Genomic DNA, 26,778 nt, shown 5'->3' with positions numbered 1-26,778 from the left:
GCAGCATGAGGCAGGACTTTATTTTACTTTACTTTTCCTTGACTGGAAAATGAGAGTGTTTTGATGCTGTTGTTGTTTGAAACCAAACTGCCATGCTAATTTAGGAAGCTCCTGATGGGATGGGCCCTGCATCCCAGAGACTAAAACACCACCATGGAAGGCAAACACACGCCACACAACAGCAAGAGGACACAGATGTGTCTAGAACAAATTTCTAACATTATCCCTTTTAGCAGAGAGACTCATACTTTATTTTGACAAATTTAAGATAGAAAAATATCATAAAGTGAATATAGCAGTTGCTCTTTTTGTAACACGGTTTGGATGTGCAGTGCAACTTGAAAGGCCTAGCTTAACAGAACGGTCTCATTTCTGTTTCAGTTTCAGTTAATACTGAATTATACGTCAGCCGTTGCATTTCCTTGAGAGAATACTGGACACAGTCAAACTGTTTTTTAAAAAGGTTATGGCATTCAGTAATAAATATTATAAAGCAATGAACCAAAACAACCTCTCCAATTGTTTTTATAATTACTAAAAGCCAACTTTAAACTTCATGATGAAAGCTAAGGATTCAGTTTCAAAATAGCTTTAACATTTTCTACCAATATATAATAGAATAGTAGAGCACTTATATATTTTTTAAAAGTGAGGAAATATTAGAGGAAACATATTTCAGATGACTATAAACAGTAAACATCAGTGTATTTAAAAATGTCATTTCAATAATATACTCTTCCCAGTTGGCCATAAAAACTATAGATCTAACTATCATCAAAAAGGTGCCCCTGCATGTAATCTTTGAGTTTACTAAGCGCTGCCATCATTTCTACACTCCATCTTTGTAGGGGGTGGTTGGAGGACTCTTGGTACATGCAGATACGTGGTTATGGTCATAATGAAAAAAATTTGCCAGGAGTCTGCAGCCGGAAACCCTGCCTTAATTTGTTAGTCACCTTCACATTCTTTTGTCTCTGTGATGCTCGGCTAAACTCGCGCTAAATTATTCACACGCCGTTGCTAATTTTGTTGCTGTCAGGCGTTTCAGCTTCTTTCTTTGCTTCCCTTCCCCACTCCTCAAAGCAAAATATTGGGCGGCTCCTCATTAAAATATGTCATCTCTAACATAGAAAATAAGTGTATGTACATATATACATATATGCATTTCCTTTTCAAGGACTGGGTAACTCTTCATTTTCTATCAAATAATCCTTCTTCATGTACTTGGTTCCCCTAACTAACCTCCACACTTCCAGGTAAGTATCCTTTAATGACCTCTTGCTCACTTCTGCAGGACTGTGTGAGATCTGCGAGCTCCCGGCCACCAGCGGGACTCCTCTGGGGCCGCCCCTCGCCTCTTGCCCACCCTGCTGAGTGGAGCCACCTGCTGCCGTCCCACCTTCCGACCCGCCACTTCCACCCTCCGCGGGCAGCTCCTCCAAGCCGAACGGCAGCTGGTCTCCACTTGGCTGCGCCTCCTCTCCCCCAGGCTGCGTCTCCAAGTCCTCGTAATTGCTTTGCTTTCTGGTTTCCAAAAATTTGGCCACGCAGTAAATAATGGAGCCCAGGGTGTTCACCACGACTCCGGCAATGAATAGAGAGGTGGGCTCCACATCGCTGAAGGCCACCATACCCACCGTGATGGTGGCGATGCTCTTCACCACCCCCACGAAGCTGGTGGTCACTGCTGAGTTGATGTAGGTGCAGTGCAGCGTAGTGAAGTTCATGGCACAGCCGATCAGGATGCAGGCCACGAAGATGCACACCATGGCCGGGTCCTTCCAGCCGGGGAAGGTCCAGGCGTGGATAGAGTCGCTGCTGGCGAAGGAGAAGATGACCAGCAGCGGGGTGGCGGAGACAGCGATGACGTACTGCGCGGTGAGCGGCCCGTGCTCCGTGTCGGCGCTCGCCTTCTGGATGAGCACCAGGTAGGCGGCGTGCACCAGCACCGCCAGCACGCCCGTCACGTACCCGATGGGGTCGCCGGTCAGGTCGCCGGCTCCTGGAGCGCATCAAGAGGCCGGAGGAGCCAGGGCAGGAAGGAAAAAGAGGAGACACCGGGTTGGCAAGGGTGGGTACCCACTGGGGCAAAGGCGTCTGTTGGAAAGTAGACAGGGTTCGCGCCCAGCTCTACCCACGCTTATCGAAAGGAAGAGCCAAGTTCAGCCAATGCCCAGTTCGAGGCAGGAGAGGCGCTCCTTCCCTTCCTTATCCCCGGGGGTCTCCCGTCTACCTCTATCCAAGACAGAGGCCCAGGACAGCGCAGATGCCCTCGGGGTAGGCGCTGTGGCTTCCCGAGCTGGCACGGATGTCACCCAGGCACGTGGTACGCCTGTCGCCTCCGGGGGGCACCGGAGGAGCGAGCGGGCCCCGGCTAGTGGCTTCTAACCGCCGGCGGGCTGGGAACCGGGCGAAGAACACCCTCCCCTCGACCCTCGAATGAAGGCACCCCGCTTCGCCAGCTCCCATCTCGCTCAGTCCTCCAAGCCCGGCCCGCACGGGTCTCAATCCAGTTGCCTCTGCCTCGCGCCCGCAGGCCCCCGCGCGGCGCCGGATATCCCAAACTAGCCCCGTGGCTCCAGCTTGGCTCCCGTCGTCCCTCCCTACTCCGGCCCCGAGTGACCCAGGGAAGTTCACGGCCTCCTCCATCCGTCTTGGTCTGGGGACTCTAGCTCCCAGGCTCAGGCTGCTCTCCCACCCCTCCCGGAGGAAGGAACGAATAAAGGGGGAAGACGGAAGGGTGAGGGCGAGAACGGAAGGGCGATACGGAGTGAGACGGGCGGGGGTCGGAAGCCAGGACGGGGGGCGGGGGAGGGGGCTCTGAAAGGGGGAGGCCGGAACCCTGGGGAAGGCTCTGCTGGGTCTCAGAAGTACCGTTTTCGAGCCGAGCGACCACGTTCAAAGCTTTCCGCCTCTCTCTGCCTCAGTCTCCCCATCTGGAAGTGAGGGCTTTGCCCTAAGTGATCTCCGCGGTCTCTGACTGGTGGGGTGGGGTGTACCGGGGGTCCGCGCGGGTCCCGCTCACCTGCCAGCGCCGCGCCGCAAGTGGTGATGAGCACGGCCGCGAGCACCCCCGGCGAGGGCGCGCCGTTCTTGAGCACCAGGACGCCGATGAGCATGGTGACCAGGGGCAGGCAGCGCTTGAAGACCACGTACATAGGCAGGCTGAGGCCGCGCAGGGACCAGAGCGTGAGGCTGGACTGCAGCGTGGAGAGCACGGTGACCCCCGCGAAGGAGCGAGCCAGGCTCAGGCCAAACGGGGGCACAGCGATGAACCCGAGGCGCCGCAGCAGCTCCAGGCTCAGCGCCGCGGTGGAGCTGGTCAGGCACTGCACCAGGGTCAGGAAGGTGAACTGGTAGCGGCTGATGAGGAACTTGAGCAGGATGTTGAGGGAGCCCGAGAAGACCCCGTGCGCGATGGCCACCGAGATGCCCAGCACGCGGCCCCGGCACAGCTGCCGCATCGCGCCTGCCCCGCCGCACCCGGCGGTGGTGGAGCTCCGAGACCTGCGGAAGGAGAGCGGGGAAGAGAGCCGAGAGGAGCGGAGCGAGGGCGGCAGGGGAGCCCGCCCAACACCACGGTGAAGGGCAGGGGGCGCCGGCTCGGCTGCAAAAGGGCAGCTCCAGCCGGGCGTCCTCGCGGCTCTGCGGCTCCGCGTCCGACTGCCCCGCAGCTCCGGGGAGGCAGTGACGGGGGCGGGGGACTCCGAAAAGTGGCAGGGGTGGGGGGCTGGTCTGAGAGGAGTGGCGGGAATCCTAGCGACAGCGATTTGTAAGTAGGTGACGAGCTGCGTTGGGTTGTGTCCCGTGCGGTTTCCCCGTCAGGGAGGACGCTCTGCGGTTGGAAGCCCCGGCAGCGGCCGCAAGCGGGACCGGACCTGCGCCCCTCGGGCACCTAGCACCCAGCCAGGCGGGCTCTCGGGGCGCGGTCCTCTGTTCTCCCGCATGGCCAGCTGCTCCCGCTTGCCCTTGCTTCCCGGCTCCGAGCTGAGGGGCGCAGGCTGGGGGATCGCGGGCACAGCTAAAGACTTTAGAAACAGCTGCGTTCCACGGTCGGGCACCGTTCATTAGCCGCAACAAGTGACAGCTCCCTCGGCCCCCTTCCCCCTGAGCTGCAGCGGCTTTCCCACCCACGGTTCCTCCCGGCGCAGCCGCGGGACCCTGTTCAGCTGCCGGCCAGGGAAGGGGAAAAGGTCGGTGCCAGCGGGCTGCGGGGCTCACGGATTCTCGCGCGCCAACGCCCCAATATCGAAGGAGCCCAGGGCCCCGGGCCGCCGCCGGGACGTGCTTTATTTAGAGCGGGAAGCTGGTCCCTCCCAGTCCCGGGCGACACGCTCTTCTGCCTGTGCGCCTTCCGAGGAGGGACCTGGAATTACGCTCGCGGCTAGGGGCGGGGGGAGGTTCCCGGGGGCGCCGTGGCCTCGCTGGGCAGCCGAGCCTGGGGCCGGGGACAGGGACGCCTATTCCAAGTGAGGCAAAGATGTGAAATAGGCAAAACAGCAGAAACTAAGTCCAAGTAGCCTCTACTAGTTCCGGAGGATCGCCGGGGCAACGGTTCCCAGGGGTGAGCGGGGAGAGACTGGCCGCTCTGGGGAATGGGGTGTGGGTGGAAGCAGGGGAGGGAGGGCGTGGTCCCAGGGGCAGAACGCGGACGTAGAGCCGAGCTTTCTCTGGATGCCCTGGAACCGACCGCCACCTGCGGAACCGTCACGGGCCGCTTTGGGGAGGACAACCCCTACCTCCTGCCTCCCCGGCCCAGGGCATGTCTGTCTCCCACAGGACTTGTGAACTGTTTACTTCTTACTTGGCTAAGAGTAAAAAGAATGAAATTCTTATTTTCTGCAGGTGCAAGACTTCTGTGTCCCTACGATCTGAATTTCGTTCCCTGGAAAGTAATGTCCGGACCGTAAACTCGGTAGCAATAGCGGGTTCGCTCAGCAGAGGTCACCACTAAGAGCACAGTTTAGTTTTCGCGCTGCCTAAAAATTACCGGCTTGGCCAGGATTCCGGAGCGAGGAAGAGCGCGCGAGATCGCGGCGCCCTACCTCTCTTTTCCTTCACTTCTATTACCCACCCACCCCCACTGGGATCCCAACCTTCTAACCACCACATTGCCCTAATACACACGGCACATTTCCCTACTAATTCTTTTGTTTTCTCCTCCATATTTCCACTTCTGTGCTAAACGTAACGCTTCCAGCCCAGATGTTGAAGCCGCGATTATTATTGCCGCAGCAGCAAAATAACAGTTTACATCAGGGACTGGTAGCATCACTGCAGTCCTTCATCTGCGGCAGCTTTGTGTGTGCTGGGAGCTCCCTTTGGTGGGAGAGAGCTTGGTCTCGACCAGTCCTCCTGCTGGTATGCCCAGGGCCTAGTAGGCCCCCAGAAGTGGGCACTCAATAAAATGCTTGCGGAATGGCCCCCTGTGGCAACCGGAAAGCATTATACTGAAAACTGTGCTTCCGGTTCCCTGGCGAATTCTTGGGTTTTGTAGCTACAAGCTATGGTTACACACTATTGGCTATTTCAGAGACTCTGTTTTTCAAGTGTTGATGTTCTTCCTTTAGAAAATAATGAGGTTTGAAGCAACAGTTGAAATTTATGTTTATATGTGTGGTGGTATAAGCATATATTCATAGTACACTCAGATAAAAACTTTGAAAATTAATTTTTTAAAGACAGCATCAGCTAATAACACATTTCCACTTCTGGGGACTATTCCAATTAAAGGATGGTTGTTTTAAGCCATATTAAGTGAATATAAAGAATTGTCTGCACAGACCTAGTTTTGGAATGATTCATTTCTGCCAGCAATTATAATTGCTTCCATTTGTGATACTAACATTAGGTAAAAGATTTGGGGCTGATTCAGCTCTCTTACCCTTCTCATTTAGGCAAGAATATTTAGCTTAATGTTTGAAACCTACATTGGCATGAAACAGTACATTTTCTCCATTTTACTGCATATAATTTTTTCCATTAGGGCTTTCATTTAAAAAAAATTTAATACCATCTCCCACACCAGTTACTAGATAATCTCCTAAAAGAAAAATGGGAAATCTTCTAAGGAAAAATGGGAAAAGTAAGAATACTATGTGTGTTAAAAAAAAAAAAACCCAACTCTAAATGGCTTAAAAATATTTTAAAAAAAGTATTAATTGTCCACTACAGGCTTGTATTTGGGAGAAAATGAGGAGAGGGTTTCATTCAGTAACTATTTTCTTTAATTTCATGGGACTATGACAGTTTTTCAGGCCTTCAAAATATATAAGCATATATAAATAGATATCAGATTACATTAACCAAACAATTGATAACAAATCTGATATAGAGAACCAAATATAACAAAAAGAAAAAAAAAGAATACTATGTTTAGCAAGGTTAATTGAACATGAATGTAGATCTGAAGGTCAAAAAGCTATTTGACCTACTGGTATCAAGGGTCAAGACTCAACCTCCATTACCTTTGGAGCTACACAATAAATTCTGATGGCATTAAATAAATCCTTTAGCTCATTCATTCAACAAACATATACAGAGCTAGTATTTTGTACCAGGCAGTCTGTTAGCCACAGAGGATTCAAAGATGAGCACTCATCTTAGTCCTCAGGGATACACAGAGGGAGGTGAGGCAACACAATGACACTCATGCAACAGTGGGGGCCTGTGGCAGAAAGGAGAGTGCTGAGGAGGGCAATAGCATCGGCTTGAGAAGTGTGTCCTAGAAGGCTTCCTGGAGAAGGAAATACGGTCTTATTTCATTATTTTAATTGTAAAAGTAATACATGCTCATTATAGTACATAAAAGGAAAACAAACTTTGTAAGTAATAAGTGAACATGCTGTCTTCAGTATTCCCCACCCCCAGTCCCACTACATGGAGCTGGCTACTGTAGAGAGTTTGGCATGAACCTTTCAGTTTTTCTTGTGCACATATGTATACATACATAATTCTCCCTTTAAAAAAAATAAAATTAGGATATCATACACATTTGTCTATAAAAGCATATTGTGGTAACCAGCCTCCAAGACAGCCCCCAGAGATGGCTGGCTTCCTCATATTCACACTCCTGTTAACCCCGCCCACATTGTACAACAGTCAGTCTGAGTGCCCAGTAGAATGCAGCAGAGGTGATGGCATTACTCCTGAGATTAGTGTGCAGAAGACCGAGGCTTCCATCTTGAATTTTCTCTTTCTCTTGTATCATCCAGTCTGGAGGAAAGCCAGATGCCATGTCGTAGGGACACTCAGCCAGCCAGTGCAGGGTTCTACAGTGAGCATCTGAGGCCAGCTAACAATCACGTAAGTGACTTTGGAAGCTGACCCTTCAGCCCCAGTTGAGCTTCAGATGTCTGCAGACCTAGGTGACGGGCTTAACTGCAATGTCATGAGAAAACCTAAGCCTAAGCGAAAACAATGCAGCTAAACTACTCCTGGATTCCAAACCTCTAGAAACTGTAAGATAAATAAATGTTTGTTGCTTTAAGCTGCTAAGTTTTGGGGTGATTTGTTACACAGAAACAGATAACACACATATCAATAACAATCTGTTTTTCCATGTCAGCACACACAGTTCTACCTTATTCTTTAAATGACTGTTCTGTCATATAATCTTTCTTCTCCAGACAGGCGTCTAGGTTTTACCAAACACTGATGTAATGATTACCCTTGGAAATTTGTTCTTAGATACTTCTGTAAGGATTTGGTGGGTACAGGCAGGGAATCCTAGACCTGAAACTGCTGGGTCAATGGCTAATTTAAAACCTTCGTTGCCAAACTGCCTTCCAAGAAGGTGTATAACGGTACTTTCGCTTTAACCGATATTGGATAGTATCAATATTTTAAATGTCTGCCAAACTAATAAGCAAAAGAAGTCTTTGTCATCAATGAGACAAAGTTCAACTAAGTATCCTTTTGCAGTATATTAAACACTTGTTTTCCTATTGATATCCTTTGTTGCTTTTATGTTTGGTTGTCTTCTTAGTGATTTTTAAGAGCTCTTTATAAATTCTGGATATTAAATCATTTGTTACATATGTTGCAAATATATCCTTCCAATATGTCTTCTTTTAGCTTTGCTAAGAGTGTGTTTTGCTATTTTAATTTTTGTGTGTTGTCAAACTTTTTCTTTAGTCATTTCACATGACTTTCAAATAAATGATGGGTAAGAATTTGCCAAGCCAAGAGCAGGGTAATGCAGGCACCTGGACTACCTTAAGCTAAGATAGAAATGAAAACCTGCATTATTTACACAGGGAGTTAGTGAGCACACTGGTGCTGCTGGAGCACAAAGTTCGTGACAATGTGGAGAGAAGCCACGCTGCAGAGAGTGGCAAGGGCTAGCCCCAGAGGACTTTGGCCTTCTGGTTAGTAAGCTTGAACTTTTTCCCGTAGACAATCTTATAAGCAGAGAAAAGGTTTACACTGAAATTGATGTAGTCAGATTGCATTTCAGATCAGCCTCCGGCAGCTGTGTTGAAGAGGATGACTCCAAGGGTACAGAACTTGAAACAGACACATCATTTAGGAAGCTGTTGTGATCATCCAGAGAAAAGCTAATGACGGCTTGAACTAGGGCAGTGGTGTTTGGATTGAGGGGAAGAGACAGAATGGAGAAGTATTTAGGGTGTGAGAGGGATAGGACTTAGTGACCTATTTGATGTGCCTTCGACTGGAGAGGTGGGAATAAGGAAAGGAACAAGGATGGCATCTAGGTCTTTAGCTTGAGAGCCTGGGTAGACAGTATTGATAACAAATGAAAAAAGCATGTGCAGGAGGAGCCCATTTGGTGAGCAAGATGAATTTGGTTGAAAGAAAATGAGTGCAAAGGCTGAGGGAGACCCAAGTGGGGAAGGCAGGAGATTTGGGAATAGTCAGTATGGAAGTCAAAAACACGTAAGTGGATTATCTCTTTCAAGAAGAGGCCAGTTAAGTAAGAAATTAATGAGTTCATTGCTGGAAGAGTCAAATTATAGCTAAGATATGCAGAGAACACTCACTGCCAAAGGCAGAAGGGATGGCTGGCTCTCAGCCTGGGTCTCCCTGGGGTTGATATACTTTAGGGTCACCCCAGACCCAGGGTCAGCTTCTTAGCGCTTTAGACTTGGAAACACCATTTTGCCAGTTTTCTCAGGAATGATCAGGATCTAGTCACCAGCGTGTCCCACAGCTTTACTATTTCTCAGTGGGCCAACTTCTGTTATTCCTAGGAAAAGGTGGCCACATGGCAGGACCAGACCCAGTCATAGCAGATTTCAAATTCCAGCTCCACATTTCCACTATGACTCCCGAGAGCCTTCGTTTCCTTGTCTGGAAAATGGGAGGGCTTCCTTGCAGGGATGTTATAAAGATTAAAGGGGATTAGATACAGAAAGCATCTCATGTAATGCCCAGATCACAGAAGATGCTCAGTGACCTGAGTTCCCCTTTCCTGTATCCACTCCTCAGTGCTGTGCTGTCACTGCAGGTGCAGGAGGAACTTGGGGAGGCAGGCAGGATGAAACCCAAGAACTCAGTTGCCAGGAGACAAATTCTAATTTTCCCAACTAGAAGAATGACTGGTTGTCCTCTAAAATCCAGAGGCTGCTCGGCTTGTGAATTACCAAGAATTCCAAAATCATGTGCATTCCCTTTCAGGACACAATCCAGCTCCTTTTCCTCTAGTTTGCCAATCCTAGCTCAGGGAACTCACTGAAGAAATGTTCACCCACCCTCCTTCAGATTGAGAGACTCCAAGCACCTGAGTTAAGTATTATGAAGTTAGGGTTCTAAACATCTCTAACCTCCCTGAAATAGAGGGGAAATAAATCAAGAGAGATATTAGTTTTTAAATCACAAGTATTTGTTTCAAATGATACATGGTAGATTATTTTAATAAAATCTCTTGCATTCTAAAAGAAAAATAAGTAATTTCATTTCACTGTAAATATGATCTGGGTTAGGTATTTAAAAAGGTCTATTATAAATTCTGCCGATACAGAGAACATTCACTGTGAACCCACTTTTATTGAACTGCATGCAACGCAGAGCAGCTCTACGAACCAACCTAATCATCGTGACCCATCGAAGGATGTGTTTGAGCACCTTGTTCCTTACAAGACATTCATGTGAAGCAGTGTCCTCTCTATGGGGGCCTCTCAAAAACAATTAGCACTGATTGGTCTAAGAACTGAAAAGAGTTATACTTTCTGTGAGACCATTCATTCATTTGACAAATATGCATTGAGCACTTTCTACGTGCCAGGCATGGTGCTAGGGCCAAGCCAGGGACTAGGACGAAGTCCTTGCCCTCAGGCCTTGGGCAGCATTGTGTACTTGACCAGACTTCCCATTTATGCTGCCAGTGGCAACTTTCTGGGACTTTAAGGCATATATTTTCAAGCCCACTCCTGGCTCCACTTTATGTCTCCTTTTGTTCCTGTGGGCTTGTTTTTGTGTTTTGTAAGCTTACTTTTTTTTCTGTAACAAGTAAACAGGGAAATATGTAAATTAGACAATATACATACATTTACATTTATCTTTGTTCTGATTACTACAAGTATATTTTGCTCTTTAAAAAAATCTCAAAAACTTGTTAAAAATTTAATGACAATTTTCGCCATTTATAACGTTTTATTTTAACATTATATAAAAACTTAAGTGTTATGCAAAGTTGTCTATTCCACTAATTTTTCCCTTTTAACCTAATTCTTTATAGGTCGTCACACCTAAAGGTTTTTCAAGACTTAGGGAGGTAGTAAGGAGGGTTTACAGCATTACTTAGGGCTTTCATTACTTAGTTTCAAGGGTAATTGCTTGAAACCTTGGTGGGACCTAAGACTTTTTGCCCAGTGACCAGTTTTTTAAAAATCTGATTGTAGAGAAATAGGAAGAGAGACATAGGGTCATGGGTATAATATCTAAAAATATTTGAATAAATGTAAAATACATGTAAGCTCTTAACTCTCTGCATCCATGTTCTTAAAGCATGACAGACACCAGTCCTTGAAAGAATCTCATTCATTCCATGTATCAAGCACACAGTAGACGCTCAATAAATAACTGCTGAATAAATCAGTGATTATTAGAGCCCTGTTACTGAACCATAGGTATATCTATATTATATAGTGTTATATATATATATATATATATATATATATATATACTATATTAGAAAAAGTAACCTTGTTGGGGGTGTCATAAAATCATAAATGATCAAGGGATGCAGTTTATTGAGATTTTTATCAACAGCAGTGATATTTTCATCAAAAATGGCAAATTAAAAATGAAATATATCAATATAATCTATAGATCTCTCATATTTTAATCCATTTTATACTAGAAAGGTTATATTTTAATAGATACTATAAGATATATCATAACTTCAATATTCCTTAGGATTTTAAGAAATATGGCTCATGTACCAGAAGCTTAAATAGTGAGCCAAAGTCTTTATCAGCTTCCTCAAAACTGATTCCAGAATACATTTTTCAATTTTCAATCTGAATAGTATATAAAAACATAAACTCTATGTTATCAATCATTTATTTCCTGCTAAGCAGTTCTTCAGTCATATCCTTTGTTTCTGAGTAGTTTATCTCAAGCAGGCATGGTAAGACAAATAGGATCATATATCTTTATTGTTTCATCCCAAGCACAGTCAGCCACCTGAAAACAAAAAGGAAACATAATCTACAAATGTTCAAAACTGGCAGAAAAGCCTAAGTCTTTTAGAGTGTAAGTAGATCATCCAGCAGGGAACATCTCTTTAAATAGGAAGTACACAGGGACACGTTTTTGAAAAAAGGTCTATTTTCCCTTTTTAAGATACACTTTGGGGACTGGTTCCAAATGATTGAAGTTGCCTGTAAGGATTTCCTGGCAGAGCTACATAATTCCCTATAGGTCCTGAGATAAATGTTGAAAAGATACATTCCTAAACTGTGAACCAAGGCATCATACTAGCTATTGTGGGGATAAAAAAGGAGGTGAAGTATAGCTCTTGCCTTCAAAGAATGGCTCATTCAAAACCAAAAGTGGAAAGTGCTCTAATAGAGAGTCTCAGGGGAGGAACTCTTTGAATCCAACTGGGGCAGTGTCAGAAGATTTCACAAATGCCGTGGCATTCACACTGGCCCTCTTTAGGGGCAGACATGGGAGATATGGACATTCGAGTCCAAAAAGTCACATAAAAACATGAAGGGAAGATAGTTCATGGTGCTCAGGAACTGTGTGTTAAAAATTTGGTAAGTGTAGCAATGTCTCAGGGTATAAGATTACTATATAAAATCAATCATATTTCTGTATACTAGCAAGAAAAAATTTTTAAATTACAGTCAAAAAATTAATTTACAATAGCATCAAATAACAAAATACTTAGCAACACATTTAACAACAGATATGCAAAATGTCCACACTAAAACACAGCTGAGAGAAATTAAAGAAGGCCCAAATAAATGGAAAATATACCATGTTCATGGGTTCAGTATTTAAGAAGTTAATTCTCCCCCCAAATAATTTATAAATAATTCATAATCCCAGCAGGCTTTTTAATAGAAATGGAGAAAGTGACTTTTAAAGTTGAAGTAGAAAGGCAGAGGACCTAAAATAACCACAAAAATCTTGGCAAAGAACAACGAAGTTATACTACTTACACTGTCTGACTCAAGACTTATCATAAAACTACAGTAATCAAGACAATGCAATACTGGAATAAGGATATACAAGTAGGTCAAAGGAACAGAACATACTCAGGAATAGACCCCACACTCGGACAGCTGCTTTTCAACAAATGTACCAAAACAATCCAACAGGGAAAGAAGAGTCTTTTCAACAAATGATGCTAGAACTGGATGTCCATATGGAAAAAAATGAACTCAACCCCAACTTCACACCATAAACAAAAGTTCATTTGAGATGGATGGCCCACAGACTGAAATATAAAAGCTAATGGTATTAAGCTTTTAGAAGAAAACACAGGAGAATATAGTCTCAATCTAAAGGTGAGTAAAGATTTCTTAAACAGGAAGCAATAACCATAAAAATTAGATAACTTAGACTCAATCAAAAATAAAACTTTTGCTCATCAAAAGACACTGCTAAGAAACCGAATAAGCAAAACACAGAATGGGAGAAAATGTTCACAAAACATATATCTGGCAAAGAACTTGTATCCACAATATATAAAGAACAACTATAACTCAATAATAAAAAGACAACACAAATAAAAAAAAATTTTATTAACAGATAAAAAAAGATATATGAATGACCAATAAGCACATAAAAATATTCACCATCATTAGGCAGCAAGGAAATGCAAATAAAACCCACCATGAGATTCCACTACTTACTCATAAGAAGGGCTAAAATTTTAATTTTAGATAGACAATATCATATGTTAGCAGGGATGTAGAGCAGCTCTAACTCTCATACCTTGCTGGTATAACCACTCTTTGGAAAACTGCCCATTCCTTATAAAGTTAAACATATACCTAGTGATTCCATTCCTAGAGGGGTTTCCAACAGAAATGAAAACATCTTCACAAAGCAATGTATGCAAGGACGTACACAGCAACTTCATTCACAATACCGCATAACTGGAAACAACCAAAAGACAGACAAAAGAATGGGTAACAAATTGTAGTAAATTCGTGCAACAGAATGTTGCTAAGCAAAACAATGGAGGGAACTACTGATGGGCACGAGAACATGGATGAATCCCACAGATAATAAGTGGAGGGAAAGAAGCCAGAAACAAAAGAGTACATTCAGGAGATTCCGTCATATAAGTTCTAAAACAGGCAAAACTAATCTAAGATGAAAAAAAAAACTAGGGCTTTGGTTTGTTTTGTCTTTTCAGCTGGAGGGAGGGATGGGGCTAGGGAAAGTCTGGAAAGGGGTACAAGGGAATTTTGGAGGAAGATGCAAATGTTTTGTATTGAGATGGGATGTAGATTACACAAGTGTATCTGTCAAAAACCTATATCTAAGATTTGTACATTTCAGTGTATGTAGATGATACCTAAAAATAGTAAGAATAATAATGACAACAACAATAATAGCAATAATAATAATGAATGAGGAGTGGGACATGAGTAGAGGAATAAACAAAACAAGAATGTTGATTGATAATTGTTGAAGCTGGATAATGGAAGTGCATTATCCTATTGTTTGCTTTTTATACATTTGAAAATTTCCACAATAAAATAAGAAGAAGAAATGAAAAAATGTAGATAGTAACATGAAGGATGAAGTAGCAGGAGAGGGAATTGACCAAAGTTATTTGCACTGTATTTCCCATCCTTTAATGGTTGCAAAGGCTGAAAGTTATATAAGGGAACTCACAGTCCTGGTCAATCTAATTACCTGGCTGTCACTATAGAATACAGGAACTGCTCAGATTAATCAGAACATATTAACTCCTTATCATTCATTAACAATATCTCAGATCAGAATCCAAGCTAGAGAAAGCATTAGAGAACTTTCAGTCAAACTTTTTTCATTTAAGCATTAAAAACCAGACTCTTCAAGATTTGGTTGCTACCCACTTCTTTTATTCTCACTGCACCAGGCTCACACACTCAAATCCTGGCATCTTGTTCATGCCTCTGTGCTCTTATCCTCTCACTGATCCCCTCCCCTGAATAACCTCTTTCTCCTTCCCTTTCCCTCTGCCCCTCACCTTGTTTTGCCTGGAGATGACACCTCTTTTGGGAAGAATCCATTTAAGCATTACCTCCTCTGTGAAGTCATTCACTGTACCTATAATAATCAGCTGTGCTTATTTATTGACACATGTGTCTTCAGCTCTTTGAGGGCATGGACCATGTCATGTTCCATGTCATAACAATGACACAATGAAGATTAGCTCAAAGAATGTATTTTATAGATTAAGATTGCAGAGATTAATTTTTTCTCATAACCACACTAGAGCAGCAGAGTTGGAACCAGAACCTAAATCTGTTGAGTCTGTCCACTGAAAATAGTGCCTCACAAAAGGCCAACTGACACTCATCACCTGCCTAATCCTGCAACTGTAAATTTTTTTTTTTTTTTTTTTTTGCGGTGCGCAGGCCTCTCACTGTTGTGGCCTCTCCCGCTGCGGAGCACAGGCTCCGGACGCGCAGGCTCAGCGGCCATGGCTCACGGGCCCAGCCGCTCTGCATGTGGGATCTTCCCGGACAGGGGCACGAACCCATGTCCCCTGCATCGGCAGGCGGACTCTCAACCACTGCGCCACCAGGGAAGCCCGCAACTGTAAATTTTTATACCACGGAATATAAAGATCATTATACAAATTTATCCGTCTCACCTATGTATATTTTTTTCCAAGTGCTGGGCCTTTCTGTATGTTAAGTGTCAACTACTATGGAGAAAAGGATCAGAGAAATGAGACGTAAGCTTCTAATATAAGGTATCCGTAAATTACCTTTCTGAATCCCTATTTAGCACCCTTCAATCCAGCTTCTTAATTACTTAGAACTTATAAACAGATGTCAAGGCCACTGAATCAGCAAATGTTCATAATTCTGTACTACATTAATTGGTAATATGAGAAAGACTTAAAACTGCAATGATACAGAATTATGAACAGATTGACTCAAATTAATGCAAACATTATTTCTCCATTAACTAATTAATTAACCCCCATCTAGTGCTATAAGTTTTAAAAAGCTAACAATTAAAAAAATAATAAGGTAAGAAGCACTTTAGTAAACTAACAATGCAGCTCCAGATTCTCTAAGGAAGGCACTGTAGAGACTTCCTGGTAAAGAAAGGTGACGGTGTGGTCGCTGTGGGTCTCGGGTTAGGGGGCACTCATTAATTACCATCACCACCCCAATGGCCTTAAAGGCATTCTATAACTTAGGGTAAACATGGGGCTTTTTCTTTTTTAATTTTATTTATTTATTTATTTTTGGCTGTGTTGGGTCTTCGTTTCTGTGCGTGGGCTTTCTCTAGTTGTGGCGAGCAGGGGCCACTCTTCATCGCGGTGCACAGGCCTCTCACTGTCGCGGTGTCTCTTGTTGCGGAGCACAAGCTCCAGACGCGCAGGCTCAGTAGTTGTGCCTCACGGGCCCAGCCGCTCCACGGCATGTGGGATCTTCCCAGACCAGGGCTCGAACCCGTGTCCCCTGCATTGGCAGGCAGATTCTCAACCACTGAGCCACCAGGGAAGCCCCTGGGGCTTTTTCTTAATTTCCCAAACTACCTATCTGAGGCCAGCCTAAAAGACATTTAAAAAAAAAAAAAGACTGCTAAAAATAAGGGTTAACAAAAAGACCAAAAAATAAACAAACAGATGACATGATAATAAAAAATCTGCTTTACTGGATGAGATCTACTCATTGCTTTAGCTTGTCAAACACAGCAAGGAATCTTTCCCAGGTCTCATCCTGCTTCTCCACAACAAGCCATCTTTCCCTCCCATCCCTGGGAATGCACTCCTGCCATGAAGACTCCTTCAAGGCCAGAGTCAGCATAGAGAATGAGAAGACGATAACAGGATATCTCCTTCCTCATCTACCGAAGATCCTCTTTCTCCGTTTCAGTCTCCTATATGAGGACTCATTTCTTTGCTCCTTACCTTGCTGTCAGGAAAAACTGTGAAAGATTGCAATCAGCAAAAAGATTGCTAGGTGTTCTTTCAGCAGAATGCTGGCATTGTCCTAGAGCCCCACAGGGTTATCTGATTCTATAGGGGTCTATGCCTTCCAATGTCTTTGACTGGATTATTTTACAACTCTAAAGTTATAGAAAACTGATAGTAATCAAATGATTCTCAGCCATTAAAATTGCAAATGAAGGTTGTCCTGTGGAGATGCAACTGATGCCTCATCCTGTCTCCCAAGAGATGATTCTAATCATTAAATGTTACTGCCTTATAGATACTGACCGGTTCTGCACCTATTAGTAAATTCATTTTCACATTCAGCAATTGCCTATATGTGTTTTTTCTTCGGCTCCTTTGAGCTAGTTGTAAAATCCTTCACAAGTTACATAAGGTCTTTGACACATGTTCATGCTATATTTGTTTGAGAGCCATGACTGCCATTTTGAAAATTATCCTTTAACATGGCCACAGAAAAGCCATTTCATTAAAAGAACACACATGAAATGGGGATAAGGGGCCGATAATTATACTAGGAAAAAGAGGCTAAGAATAACTGCTAAAATGGGGTATGAAATTGAGCTCTATCTCCACCTTCTGACAGCAAAGCTGACAAATGCAAACAGTAATGTAAGATAAGCAAATAGCATAATAAATTTACCAGTTCATCAGAGGAGATAAAGTTTTTTCTAGAACTTGACTATAAGAGAAATATATAATAATATACCTCCACTACAAAAAGCATTCAATACCAAAAGAGTGGATTTACAAGAGATACAAGTCATTCTTCACATGGCTGTTTTTAAAATAAACATCTCAACCCTCAATTGAGACAAAAGCATACTATTAAACTGTAGTTTCCTAGAGGCATTTCTATTGGGCAGTAGTTCTCAAGCTTTGGCATGCATTAGCATCACCTGGAGGGCTTGGTAAGACAGATGACTGCCATCCTCACAGCACTGGTCCTCAAGGTGTGGTCCTGGGAGCAGCTTCATTGGTATCACCTAGGGCTGATCTACAGCTGGGGGTCTTTTTTTTTTTTTTTTTTTTTTTGCGGTACGTGGGCCTCTCACTGTTGTGGCCTCTCCTGTTGCGGAGCACAGGCTCCGGACGCGCAGGCTTAGTGGCCATGGCTCACGGGCCCAGCCGCTCCACGGCACATGGGATCTTCCCGGACCGGGGCACGAACCCGTGTCCCCTGCATCGGCAGGCGGACTCTCAACCACTGCGCCACCAGGGAAGCCCCAGCTGGGGGTCTTTAAACCAAGGTCCACAGATGGGCTTCAGAAAGTCCACAATGCAGTATTTTGTGGGTATATACATTTTGAGGGGAGGGGAGAGAAAAGCAATAATTTCCTTCAGAGTCTCAACCCCTGGCCCCCCAAAAGTTAATCCAGAGCATTCACCAGCTGAGTATTACAAATACGTAGGGAAGAGTCTAATATGCAGCCAGAAATGAGAGCCTCTAATATAGAACCCCCGCTATACAGTCCTCCCTTAGTATCTGCAGGGGACTGGTTCCAGGACCCCAACACACACCAAAATCCACGGATGCTATAGCCCCTTATACAAAATGCTGTAGTATTTGCATGTAACCTACATACATTCTTCCATATACTTTTAAATCACCTCTAGATTACTTATAATGTCTAATACAATGTAAATGCCATGTATATAGTTGTAAATACAATGTAAACGCTACAGAAATAGTTGACAGTGTGTGGCAAATCAAGTTTTGTTCTTTGGAACTTTCTGGAATTTTTTTCCCCTAATATTCAATCTGCAGTTGGTTAAATGTGTGGATGGGGAACCCGTGGGTACAGAAGGCTGACTGTATATCAATTAACAGGACTTTTGTCCTGTGCACTAACCTGGACTTCTTTGGGAGTACTTTATGTGCAGGAATTTTTTGTTGTTGACTAAAAAGAGATTTAGCATTATTCAAATAATCTTCTAAAGGAAAATTTCTCTTCCTTTCTTGAGGAGAAAGAAGAGGTTAATTTGCCACTAATACAATGGAAAACACCTTGTGCCATGTTTTCACATTTTTATTTAGAATCTAAGCTTCAAATCTGGTAGGTTGATATGTGGTAGGAAGACCGTGAATTGGGAGGAGGACTAAGAAAGAAGAAACATGACTGAACTATCTTTAAAGAAAAACACTAGTCCTACCTGAAGCGTTCTTAACCAAAAGTTTACATAGCTTCCGGATCTTATTCTATTGATACGTAAGCAAGTATCCAGAATTTCTACTTAAACGCATTAGAAAATTTTATTACCCATTTAAACTATGGTTAATAACAATATTTTTATTTTACTCATTTTATTTGAGATTTGTACCCTGGTGAGTTCTAAATGGGCTAAAACCCACAGGGCCAAATTAAGGAAATACAGATTTAAAAAAATCTGTTCTAAAGGGAACAAATGGAGCAAAATCTTTCAGGCATCAGAGCTGAGCACATTACCACACTTGCACAATAAATTAGGCTCTATGCTTTATGACAACTAAGAAGAAAGTGACAGTCCTCTGGGCAATATAGCTTCTGTTTTCTAACAACATTCACATATGGATGTAAACACTTTTGTACAACTAAACCTAAACAGGATCTTTTTAGAGTCACTGATTACATGTCTTGAGCAAATCTGTACTCCTTGTGTTTTGTATATAATAAACCTTTAATAAATGCTTGTTGAATAAATGAATGAATGAATCCATGTATGCGCAGTGATTTTCCTCCTCCAAAGATTTTCTTGAGTAGAGCCTCAAATGTGGTAACGAGCACCTAATCAGGTGTGAGGTCAGAGATCTGGGTAAAGGCAAAAAGTTTTATAGGATTTGGGGGATAAATGGAATTTCTGAGCACCATGAATACAGGTATACCTCGTCTTATCGTGATTCGCTTTATTGTACTTTGAAGATACTGTGGTTTTTTATAAATTGAAGGTGGCAACCCTGCATCAAGCAAGTCTACTGACACCATTTCTCTAACATTTGCTCACTTTGTGTCTGTGTCACATTTTGGTAATTCTTGCAATATTTCAAGTGTTTTCATTATTACTATATTTGTTATGGTCATCTGTGATCAGTGATCTTTCACATTCCTATTGTAATTGTTTTGGGGTGCCACGGCTGTGCCCATACGAGACAACAAACTTCATCAATAAATGTTGTTTGTGCTCTGACTGCTCCACCAGCTGGCCATCTGCCCCATCTCGCTCCCTCTCCTCAGGCCTCTCTACTCCCCAAGACAGGTCAATTAACAACCCTACAATGGCCTCTAAGTGTCCAAGTGAAAGGAAAAGTCGCATGTCTCTAACTTTAAACCAAAAGCTAGAAATGATTAAGCTTAGTGAGGAAGGCGTGTCAAAAGCCAAGACAGGGCTTCCCTGGTGGTGCAGTGGTTGAGAGTCCGCCTGCCGATGCAGGGGACACGGGTTCGTGCCCCGGTCCGGGAGGATCCACATGCCGCAGAGCAGCTGGGCCCGTGAGCCATGGCCGCTGAGCCTGCGCGTCCGGAGCCTGTGCTCCGCAATGGGAGAGGCCACAACAGTGAGACGCCCGTGTACCGCAAAAAACAAAACAAAACAAAACAAAAAAACCAAGACAGGCCCAAAACCAGGCCTTTTTCACCAGTTAGCCAAGCTGTGAATGCAAAAAAAAGAGTTCTTGAAGGAAATTAAAAGTGCTACTCCAGTGAGCACACGAATGATAAGGAAGTGAAACAGCTTTATTGCTGACATGGAGAAAGTTTTAGTGGTCTGGATAGAAGATCAAACCAGTCACAACATTCCCTTAAGCCAAAGCCTAATCCAGAGCAAGGTCCTAACTCTCTTCAATTCTATGAAGAAATGAAAGAGGTGAGGAAGTTGCAGAAGAAAAATTTGGAGGAGCAAAGGTTGGTTTATGAGGTTTAGGGGAAGAAGCCCTCTCCATAACATAGAAGTTGAAGCAGAGGGTGCTGATACAGAAGCTACAGCAAGTTAATCCAGAAGATCAAACCAAGACAATGAGCTGGCTGCACTAAACAACACACTCCCAATGTTCAGACTACTAAACAGGCTACTTTTGGAAGAAGATGCCATCTTGGACTCTTACAGCTCAAGAAGAGAAGTCAATACCTGGCTTCAAAGCTTCAAAGGACAGACTGACTCTCTCATCAGGGGCTAATGTAGCTGGTGACTCTAAGTTGAAGCCAATGTTCATTTACCATACTGAAAATCCTAGGGCCCTTAAGAATTATGTTAAATTGACTCTGCCTGTTCTCCAGAAATGGAACAACAAAGCCTGGATGACAGCACCTCTGCTTACAAAATGGTCTGCTGAATATTTTAAGCCCACTGTTGAAAACTACTACTCAGAAAAAAGATTCCTTTCAAAATATTACTGCTCATTGGCAATGCACTTTGGCCACCCAAGAGCTTTGATGGAGATGTACAATTAGATTAATGTTGTTTTCATGCCTGCTAACACAACATCCATTCTGCAGCTCATGGACCAAAGAGTAATTTTGACTTCTAAGTCTTATTATTTAAGAAAAACATTTCATAAGGCTACCATAGATAGTGACTCTTCTGATAGATCTGGGCAAAGTCAACTGAAAACATTCTGGAAAGGATTCACCATTCCAGATGCCATTAAGAACATCCATGCCTCATGGGGAAAGGTCAAACTATCAACAAGAACAGGAATGTGGAAAAAGCTGATTCCAGCCCTCATGGATGACTTTGAGGAGTTGAAGACTTCAGTGGAGGAAGTAACTGCAGAGGTGGTGGAAACAGCAACAGAGCTAGAATTAGAAGTGGAGCCTGATTGAATTGTGATTCAATTCAATGAACTGCTGCAATTTCATGATAAAACTTTAACAGATGAGGAGCTGCTTCTTATGGATAAGCAAAGAAAGTGATTTCTTGAGATGGAATCTATTCCTGGTTGAAGATGCTGTGAAGACTGTTGAAATGACAAAAAAGGATTTAGAATATTATATAAACTTAGTTGACAAAGCAGCAGCAGGGTTTAAAAGGACTGACTCCAATTTTGAGAGAAGTTCTACTGTGGGTAAAAATGCTATCCAACAGCATTACATAGTATAAGAAGTTGTTTGCAAAAGGAAGAGTCAATCAATACGGCAAATTTCACTGCTATCTTATTTACAAAGTTGTCACGGCCACCCCAGCCTTCAGCAGCCGTCACCATTGAGATAAGACCCTCCACCAGCAAAAAGATTACAACCCACTGAAGGCACAGATGATGGTTAGCATTTTTGAGCAATACAGTATTTTTAAAATTAATGTATGTATTTTTTTTTTAGACCTAGTGCTATTGCACACTTAACAGACTACAATAGAGGGTAAACATAACTTTTATATGCACCAGGAAACCAAAAAATTTGTGTGACTCACTTTATTGAGATATTTGCTTTATTGTGGTGGTCTGGAACCGTACCTGCAATATCTCCGAGGTCTGCCTGTATTAATTAGAGGTTTCATAGGGAGCTTTCTTTTATGTCCCAGGAGCTGTTAGTAAAATACTCCTCTGCACTACGAAGCTATCTAAAATATAATACATATATACTTATATTCATCCATTTATTCAACAAATATTTGCTGAGCACCTCTTCTGTGTCAGAAGTATGCTGGAGATATTACAGTAAACAAGATGGTCCTCGTCTCTGTCCCCCACAGATCTGGAGTCCAGCAAAGAGATTAATAAGTAAATAGATACCTACAGTGCAGAGTGATGTGAACAATGATAGAGGAATGACAGGGTCTAGTAGAAATAGGAAAAGGGTCACTATAACCAAACGTGAGGAAAGTGGATGCTTTCAGGAGGACATATTATCTAAGCTGTGGCTTAAAGAAGTATGGCTAAGCCAGAGAGCCTCTGTTTGTGGGGCAGGGATACAATGGAGAGAAGGAAAGTGTTCTAGGCAGTGGAATAAATAAGAATAATGAAGTCCAGAGAAAGAAAATACCATAGGATATCACTTACATGTGGGAACTAAAAAATACTACAAATGGGTATACATGCAAAATAGAAACAGACTCACAGATATAGAAAACAAACTTATGGTTACCAAAGGGAAGAAGGAAGAGAGGAGGGACAAATTTGGAGCATGCAATTAACAGATACAAGCTACTACATATCAAACGGATAAACAACAAGGACATACTGTACAGCACAGGGAATTATACCCATTATCTTATAATAACCTGTAATGGAATATAATCTGCCAAACTACTGAACCACTATGCTATACACCTGAAACTAACACAATATTGTAAATCAACTATACTTCAACAACAAAAAAAGAATAAATGAAAAACTAAAAGTTCTAGCTTAAAGGTAACTAAATTGCATTATAAGTCCTCTGATGAAATTCTTAATCTTTTGAGAGAGGCTTTTTTCTGGCTCCTGTCTGACTCCCGTCTAGGGTTTCTTGAAGGCTGGCTGCCAAGGCCTATCTTGTGTGACCCTCGCCCCTTGCGGTGCTGTGCATGTGGACACCACAGGGTAGGAGCCTCCAGTCCCTACATCTTCGGCAAGGATATTCAAGTAGAAAACTTATTTCTTAACCTGCAAGCCCCCACTGCAGTACATTTCATCCCTATCTCCCCTAAGTTTCCTTTAATCTGAGATCAAAACACAAACCTTTTCAATAAAACTCAAAATGAAAATTATCGACATTACAGGAAAAACAGTTTGTCAAAAAGTTTTATACTTCTTTGTTTAGTGTAAAGTTTGAAGACAGGATCAGCCTTTTTCATTATTATTTTTAAAAGCTGCTATTTCCTAGGGTAGTGGAAAATAATTAATAGGGTAAGAGTCCATATAACTTCTATTTTTAGTTATTTCAATTTTACTTTGAACAGCACAATAGGTATTTCTAAGTTTTAAGAATAAGCACACTAATTAGAAATATGAATTTCTTGCTACTACCCTAATATGTCAATTTCTTTAAAACATATAATGAAACATTCTTGAAAAACTGAATAGAAACTTATTATCTATCACTATAGCCCATTAATTTCTGAATACAGCTATAGTGTATACATCATGACATTGTTATACATGGAATGCTTGAGAGCAACTGTATTAAACAAATATTTTACCATTTCCTATGTGCAAAGTATTGGGCTAAGTTCTACAGTAGGCCCAAGGGTATTAAAGAAACAAATCCAGTTAATAAGGAGTTTATAATAAAAATTTATCACTGATGGATCAAATGAGACTTGTCATAAAACATCCTCAATAATAATGACCCTATAAATGCAAATTTTGGAAAAGGAAACATTATAATGAAAATATCAGACTTTAAATACATGTATAATTTAGAGAATGAATTTATATTCCTTAATTTATCAATTTTCTCCATTTTATTAAAATGTTTACACATGCCACTGATAAGGTAACACTTCAAATGATTTAATATGGCTGTTAATATAACAAAGAAGCCCTACAGACCCATTAAGAGATTTACTTTATTGACAAGTTTTCCATTTCCTATTTATCATTATACTCCTTTCTCTCAATTTTGTGGACAATTGCTTTTGCCCTTGGGAAACTTGTTCAAACTACTATAATTATCTGTATGACATATGACCTCTTTAGCAAAAATGAACAAGAAAAATAAGCAGAGAGATGTAAAGAGAATGAAAGAAATCACAGTCAACTCTAAATTTTGAAAAAGCAGCCCAGACATTATGTTGCAATGTATTAAATAACAGGCTAAAGAAAATACGTCTTATTTACTCAACCAGCTTCCGGAAGGAAGTGACTACAGAGAAGAACGTGGTTTATTATGTTAATCAGTATGGAGTTTAAGTAAAAGTAAGGAAAGTGCTGACTAATATACTAAAAAAAGGTCTTTTCATTCATTCATTCATTCATTCATTCAACATTTATTTAGTACATACATATCAGGGAGTTTGCATAAATTCACTATGTAACTCCTGACACATGGCTGGCACTCGAATATGTACTGAAATAAAAAAAGAGGAAGGAGAGAAGGAATAGAAGACCTTGTCCAGGACTTGGAATGGCAGAAATACTTTGCCCAGGCAGAAGTGGAGGACAGTGAGGGAAAAAGTGGCAAACACATGGAGATCACAAATATTAAAATATAATTGGTATGAAATAGGGAGATTACATAGGATGGTTGAGAAATAAAATTAGAAAGCAACATAGATAATATTGAGTCTTGAAAGTAAGATTAACAGTTCAGACTCTACTATGGAGGTAATAAGCTGCCTCTTGAAAGTTTTCTGAGAGGACATGATGAGGATGACAATTTATCTATGTTGATTTGTAAATTAAAACTGGTATATAACTAGTATGGCAGAAAGTTAATGGCCAGACTAGTTAAAGAGCAATCACAGGAGTGACTGACCACGCGTTCCAAAAAGAGAAAGGCCTGTTAGGAGGCAAACGTAATATCTTTATAACATGAAAAAGGCCTAAAAAAATGACAGCCGTAAGAAAAAAAAAAACGTGTTCTGTTGCAAGAACATGATATGTCTGTTCATTTATTCTAGTCTTTTTAAAAAGTCCCTTAGTGAAGGTATATAATTTTCTTTATCTAAAGTCCTGCACATTTAAAAATTTTTATTCTTCTATGTATCATACATACACACACATAGTTTTTGCCATGTAAAAGTAATTTTTGCCATTTTATTTTCTAACTGATGATTACTGGTATCCACATGGTATTCATTTTTGTATATCTTTAATGACCTTATTGAACACTTATTATTTTTAATAGGTTTAAAGTTGATGTTCTTGGATTATAACATTTGACAATAGTATGAAGTACAAATAATGATAAAATTTTCTACCTTTTAAAAATATTTATATTCCATTTTGTTTTCTCCTATTACTAATTGGCTACAATTTTTAGAACCATGTTGATTAACAGTAATAAGGGTGGCAAACCTCATCTTGTTGCTGCCTTTAATGGGGCCATTGATATATTTCAGGTCAAGGACTAACAAAATCATACTTGCATTATGGAGAGCTCTCCTCATAAGCAGTGCTGAGAAATCAGTGGAATGACGGAAAGAGCTTAGAGACCAGTTAGGAGATTACTGCAGTCATCCATGGCAGAGATACTAATAAATGCTTATCTAAGGCAGTGGAGCTAGAATAGTATGGTCCATATTTCAGAGATATTGGTGAGGAAAAATTCATAAGCTTGATGCCCATTTGAATTTAGGGATGCAAAGAGAAACAAGAAAACTAGGATGCTTTCCCAGGTCTCTAGTCTGGCCCCATCATGCAATCAATTGACCACGTTAGGAATACTGAAGGATAAGTATATAATAACATCTACTGAGATCACACAGTAAAGGCAATTGGATAAACGGGTCAAGCATCACTAACATATAATTAAACGCCAACTGCAAGAAGAAGATGCATAAAAGTTAGAGGACTAAGACTTGTATATTGGAGAATATCTGCTTTTGGAAGGATGGTAAGGAAGAAACTGGCCTAAGAGATGGAGATATTTAGCAAACAGGTAAGGAAAACTGCTTAGCATGGTTAGCATTAAAGCAATAGGAGGGGAAGATTTTTCTTTAAAAAAAATTAACATTATATAGCTAAAAAAAGTCTGAGAAAAGGCTAACTTGGTTTTCAGGAGCTTTAACTAGTGACCTTTTGGGGCTTAATTGAATGATGAAAGGAAGACAGATGCAGGGGCTTAAAAGAGAGTGTTGACTTTGAGAAACTAAAAGCAACAGGTAAACTACTAATTCTTAATGTCTAATAATAGATGAGAAACTGAATTTACTGGTAGGGAGGTAAGACAGTGGGATCAAGTGAGTTTTGAAAATAGAGAAAAGAACTGACTGATGGTCTAAAAACAAAACAAAAACCAGTGGATTATTGACCTGGACGAAGAAGCCAATGAGAAAATTAGGAACCTAATGGAAAGGGGAAAAAGAGAGATGGAACATAAATATTTTGAGGTGATAGAACTGGAAGAAGATATTCATTCTTGTCTATTTTAACAATAAGATAGGAGGTAAGGACAAATGTCCGGAGTGTTAATGATACTGCAGAAGGTTGAGAAACGATATTGTGGAGAATGGGTTACAAAATCAAAAAGACTTCAGAGGTAAGTTGAGTAGGACCAAGAGCCCAAATGAAGTTTTTTTGAAAAGTAACTTGTTGTGTGTCAAGTCTGCTGTTT

General features: G+C 41.9%; 2 protein-coding genes across 2 annotated transcripts in view; both read right to left on the bottom strand.

Annotated features, from left to right (window-relative positions):
• Positions 1-238: 238 nt before the first annotated feature.
• SLC35D3 (solute carrier family 35 member D3) lies at positions 239-4,390 on the bottom strand. The gene is made up of 2 exons (XM_004321907.4): positions 3,026-4,390; positions 239-2,002 (listed from the first exon to the last, which is right to left on the bottom strand). Exons 1-2 carry the CDS (start codon positions 3,462-3,464, stop codon positions 1,173-1,175), a joined length of 1,269 nt encoding a protein of 422 aa, XP_004321955.1. The 5' UTR covers positions 3,465-4,390; the 3' UTR covers positions 239-1,172.
• Positions 4,391-6,749: 2,359 nt separating this feature from the next.
• The window catches only part of PEX7 (peroxisomal biogenesis factor 7), an 86,088-nt gene continuing 66,059 nt past the window's right edge, over positions 6,750-26,778 (bottom strand). Inside the window, exon 10 of the mRNA XM_019951788.3 lies at positions 6,750-11,649. Coding sequence (XP_019807347.2) covers positions 11,581-11,649 — 69 coding nt within the window. The 3' untranslated portion in view covers positions 6,750-11,580. The remainder of the gene's footprint in view (positions 11,650-26,778) is intronic.

The sequence above is a fragment of the Tursiops truncatus genome, chromosome 12 (genome assembly GCF_011762595.2).
Source record: "Tursiops truncatus isolate mTurTru1 chromosome 12, mTurTru1.mat.Y, whole genome shotgun sequence".
In the NCBI taxonomy this organism is placed as follows: Eukaryota; Metazoa; Chordata; class Mammalia; order Artiodactyla; family Delphinidae; genus Tursiops; species Tursiops truncatus.
The sequence above is the reverse complement of the archived record's forward strand: the minus strand, read 5'-3'. Positions and strand labels throughout refer to the sequence as shown.

What these genes read in the sequence shown, in the direction of transcription:
- SLC35D3 (XM_004321907.4), bottom strand. Translation starts at nt 3,464, where the DNA reads ATGCGGCAGCTGTGCCGGGGCCGCGTGCTGGGCATCTCGGTGGCCATC. An exon ending in TTGCGGCGCGGCGCTGGCAG is followed by an intron (nt 2,003 to 3,025) that starts GTGAGCGGGACC and finishes GATGCGCTCCAG; the next exon opens with GAGCCGGCGACCTGACCGGC.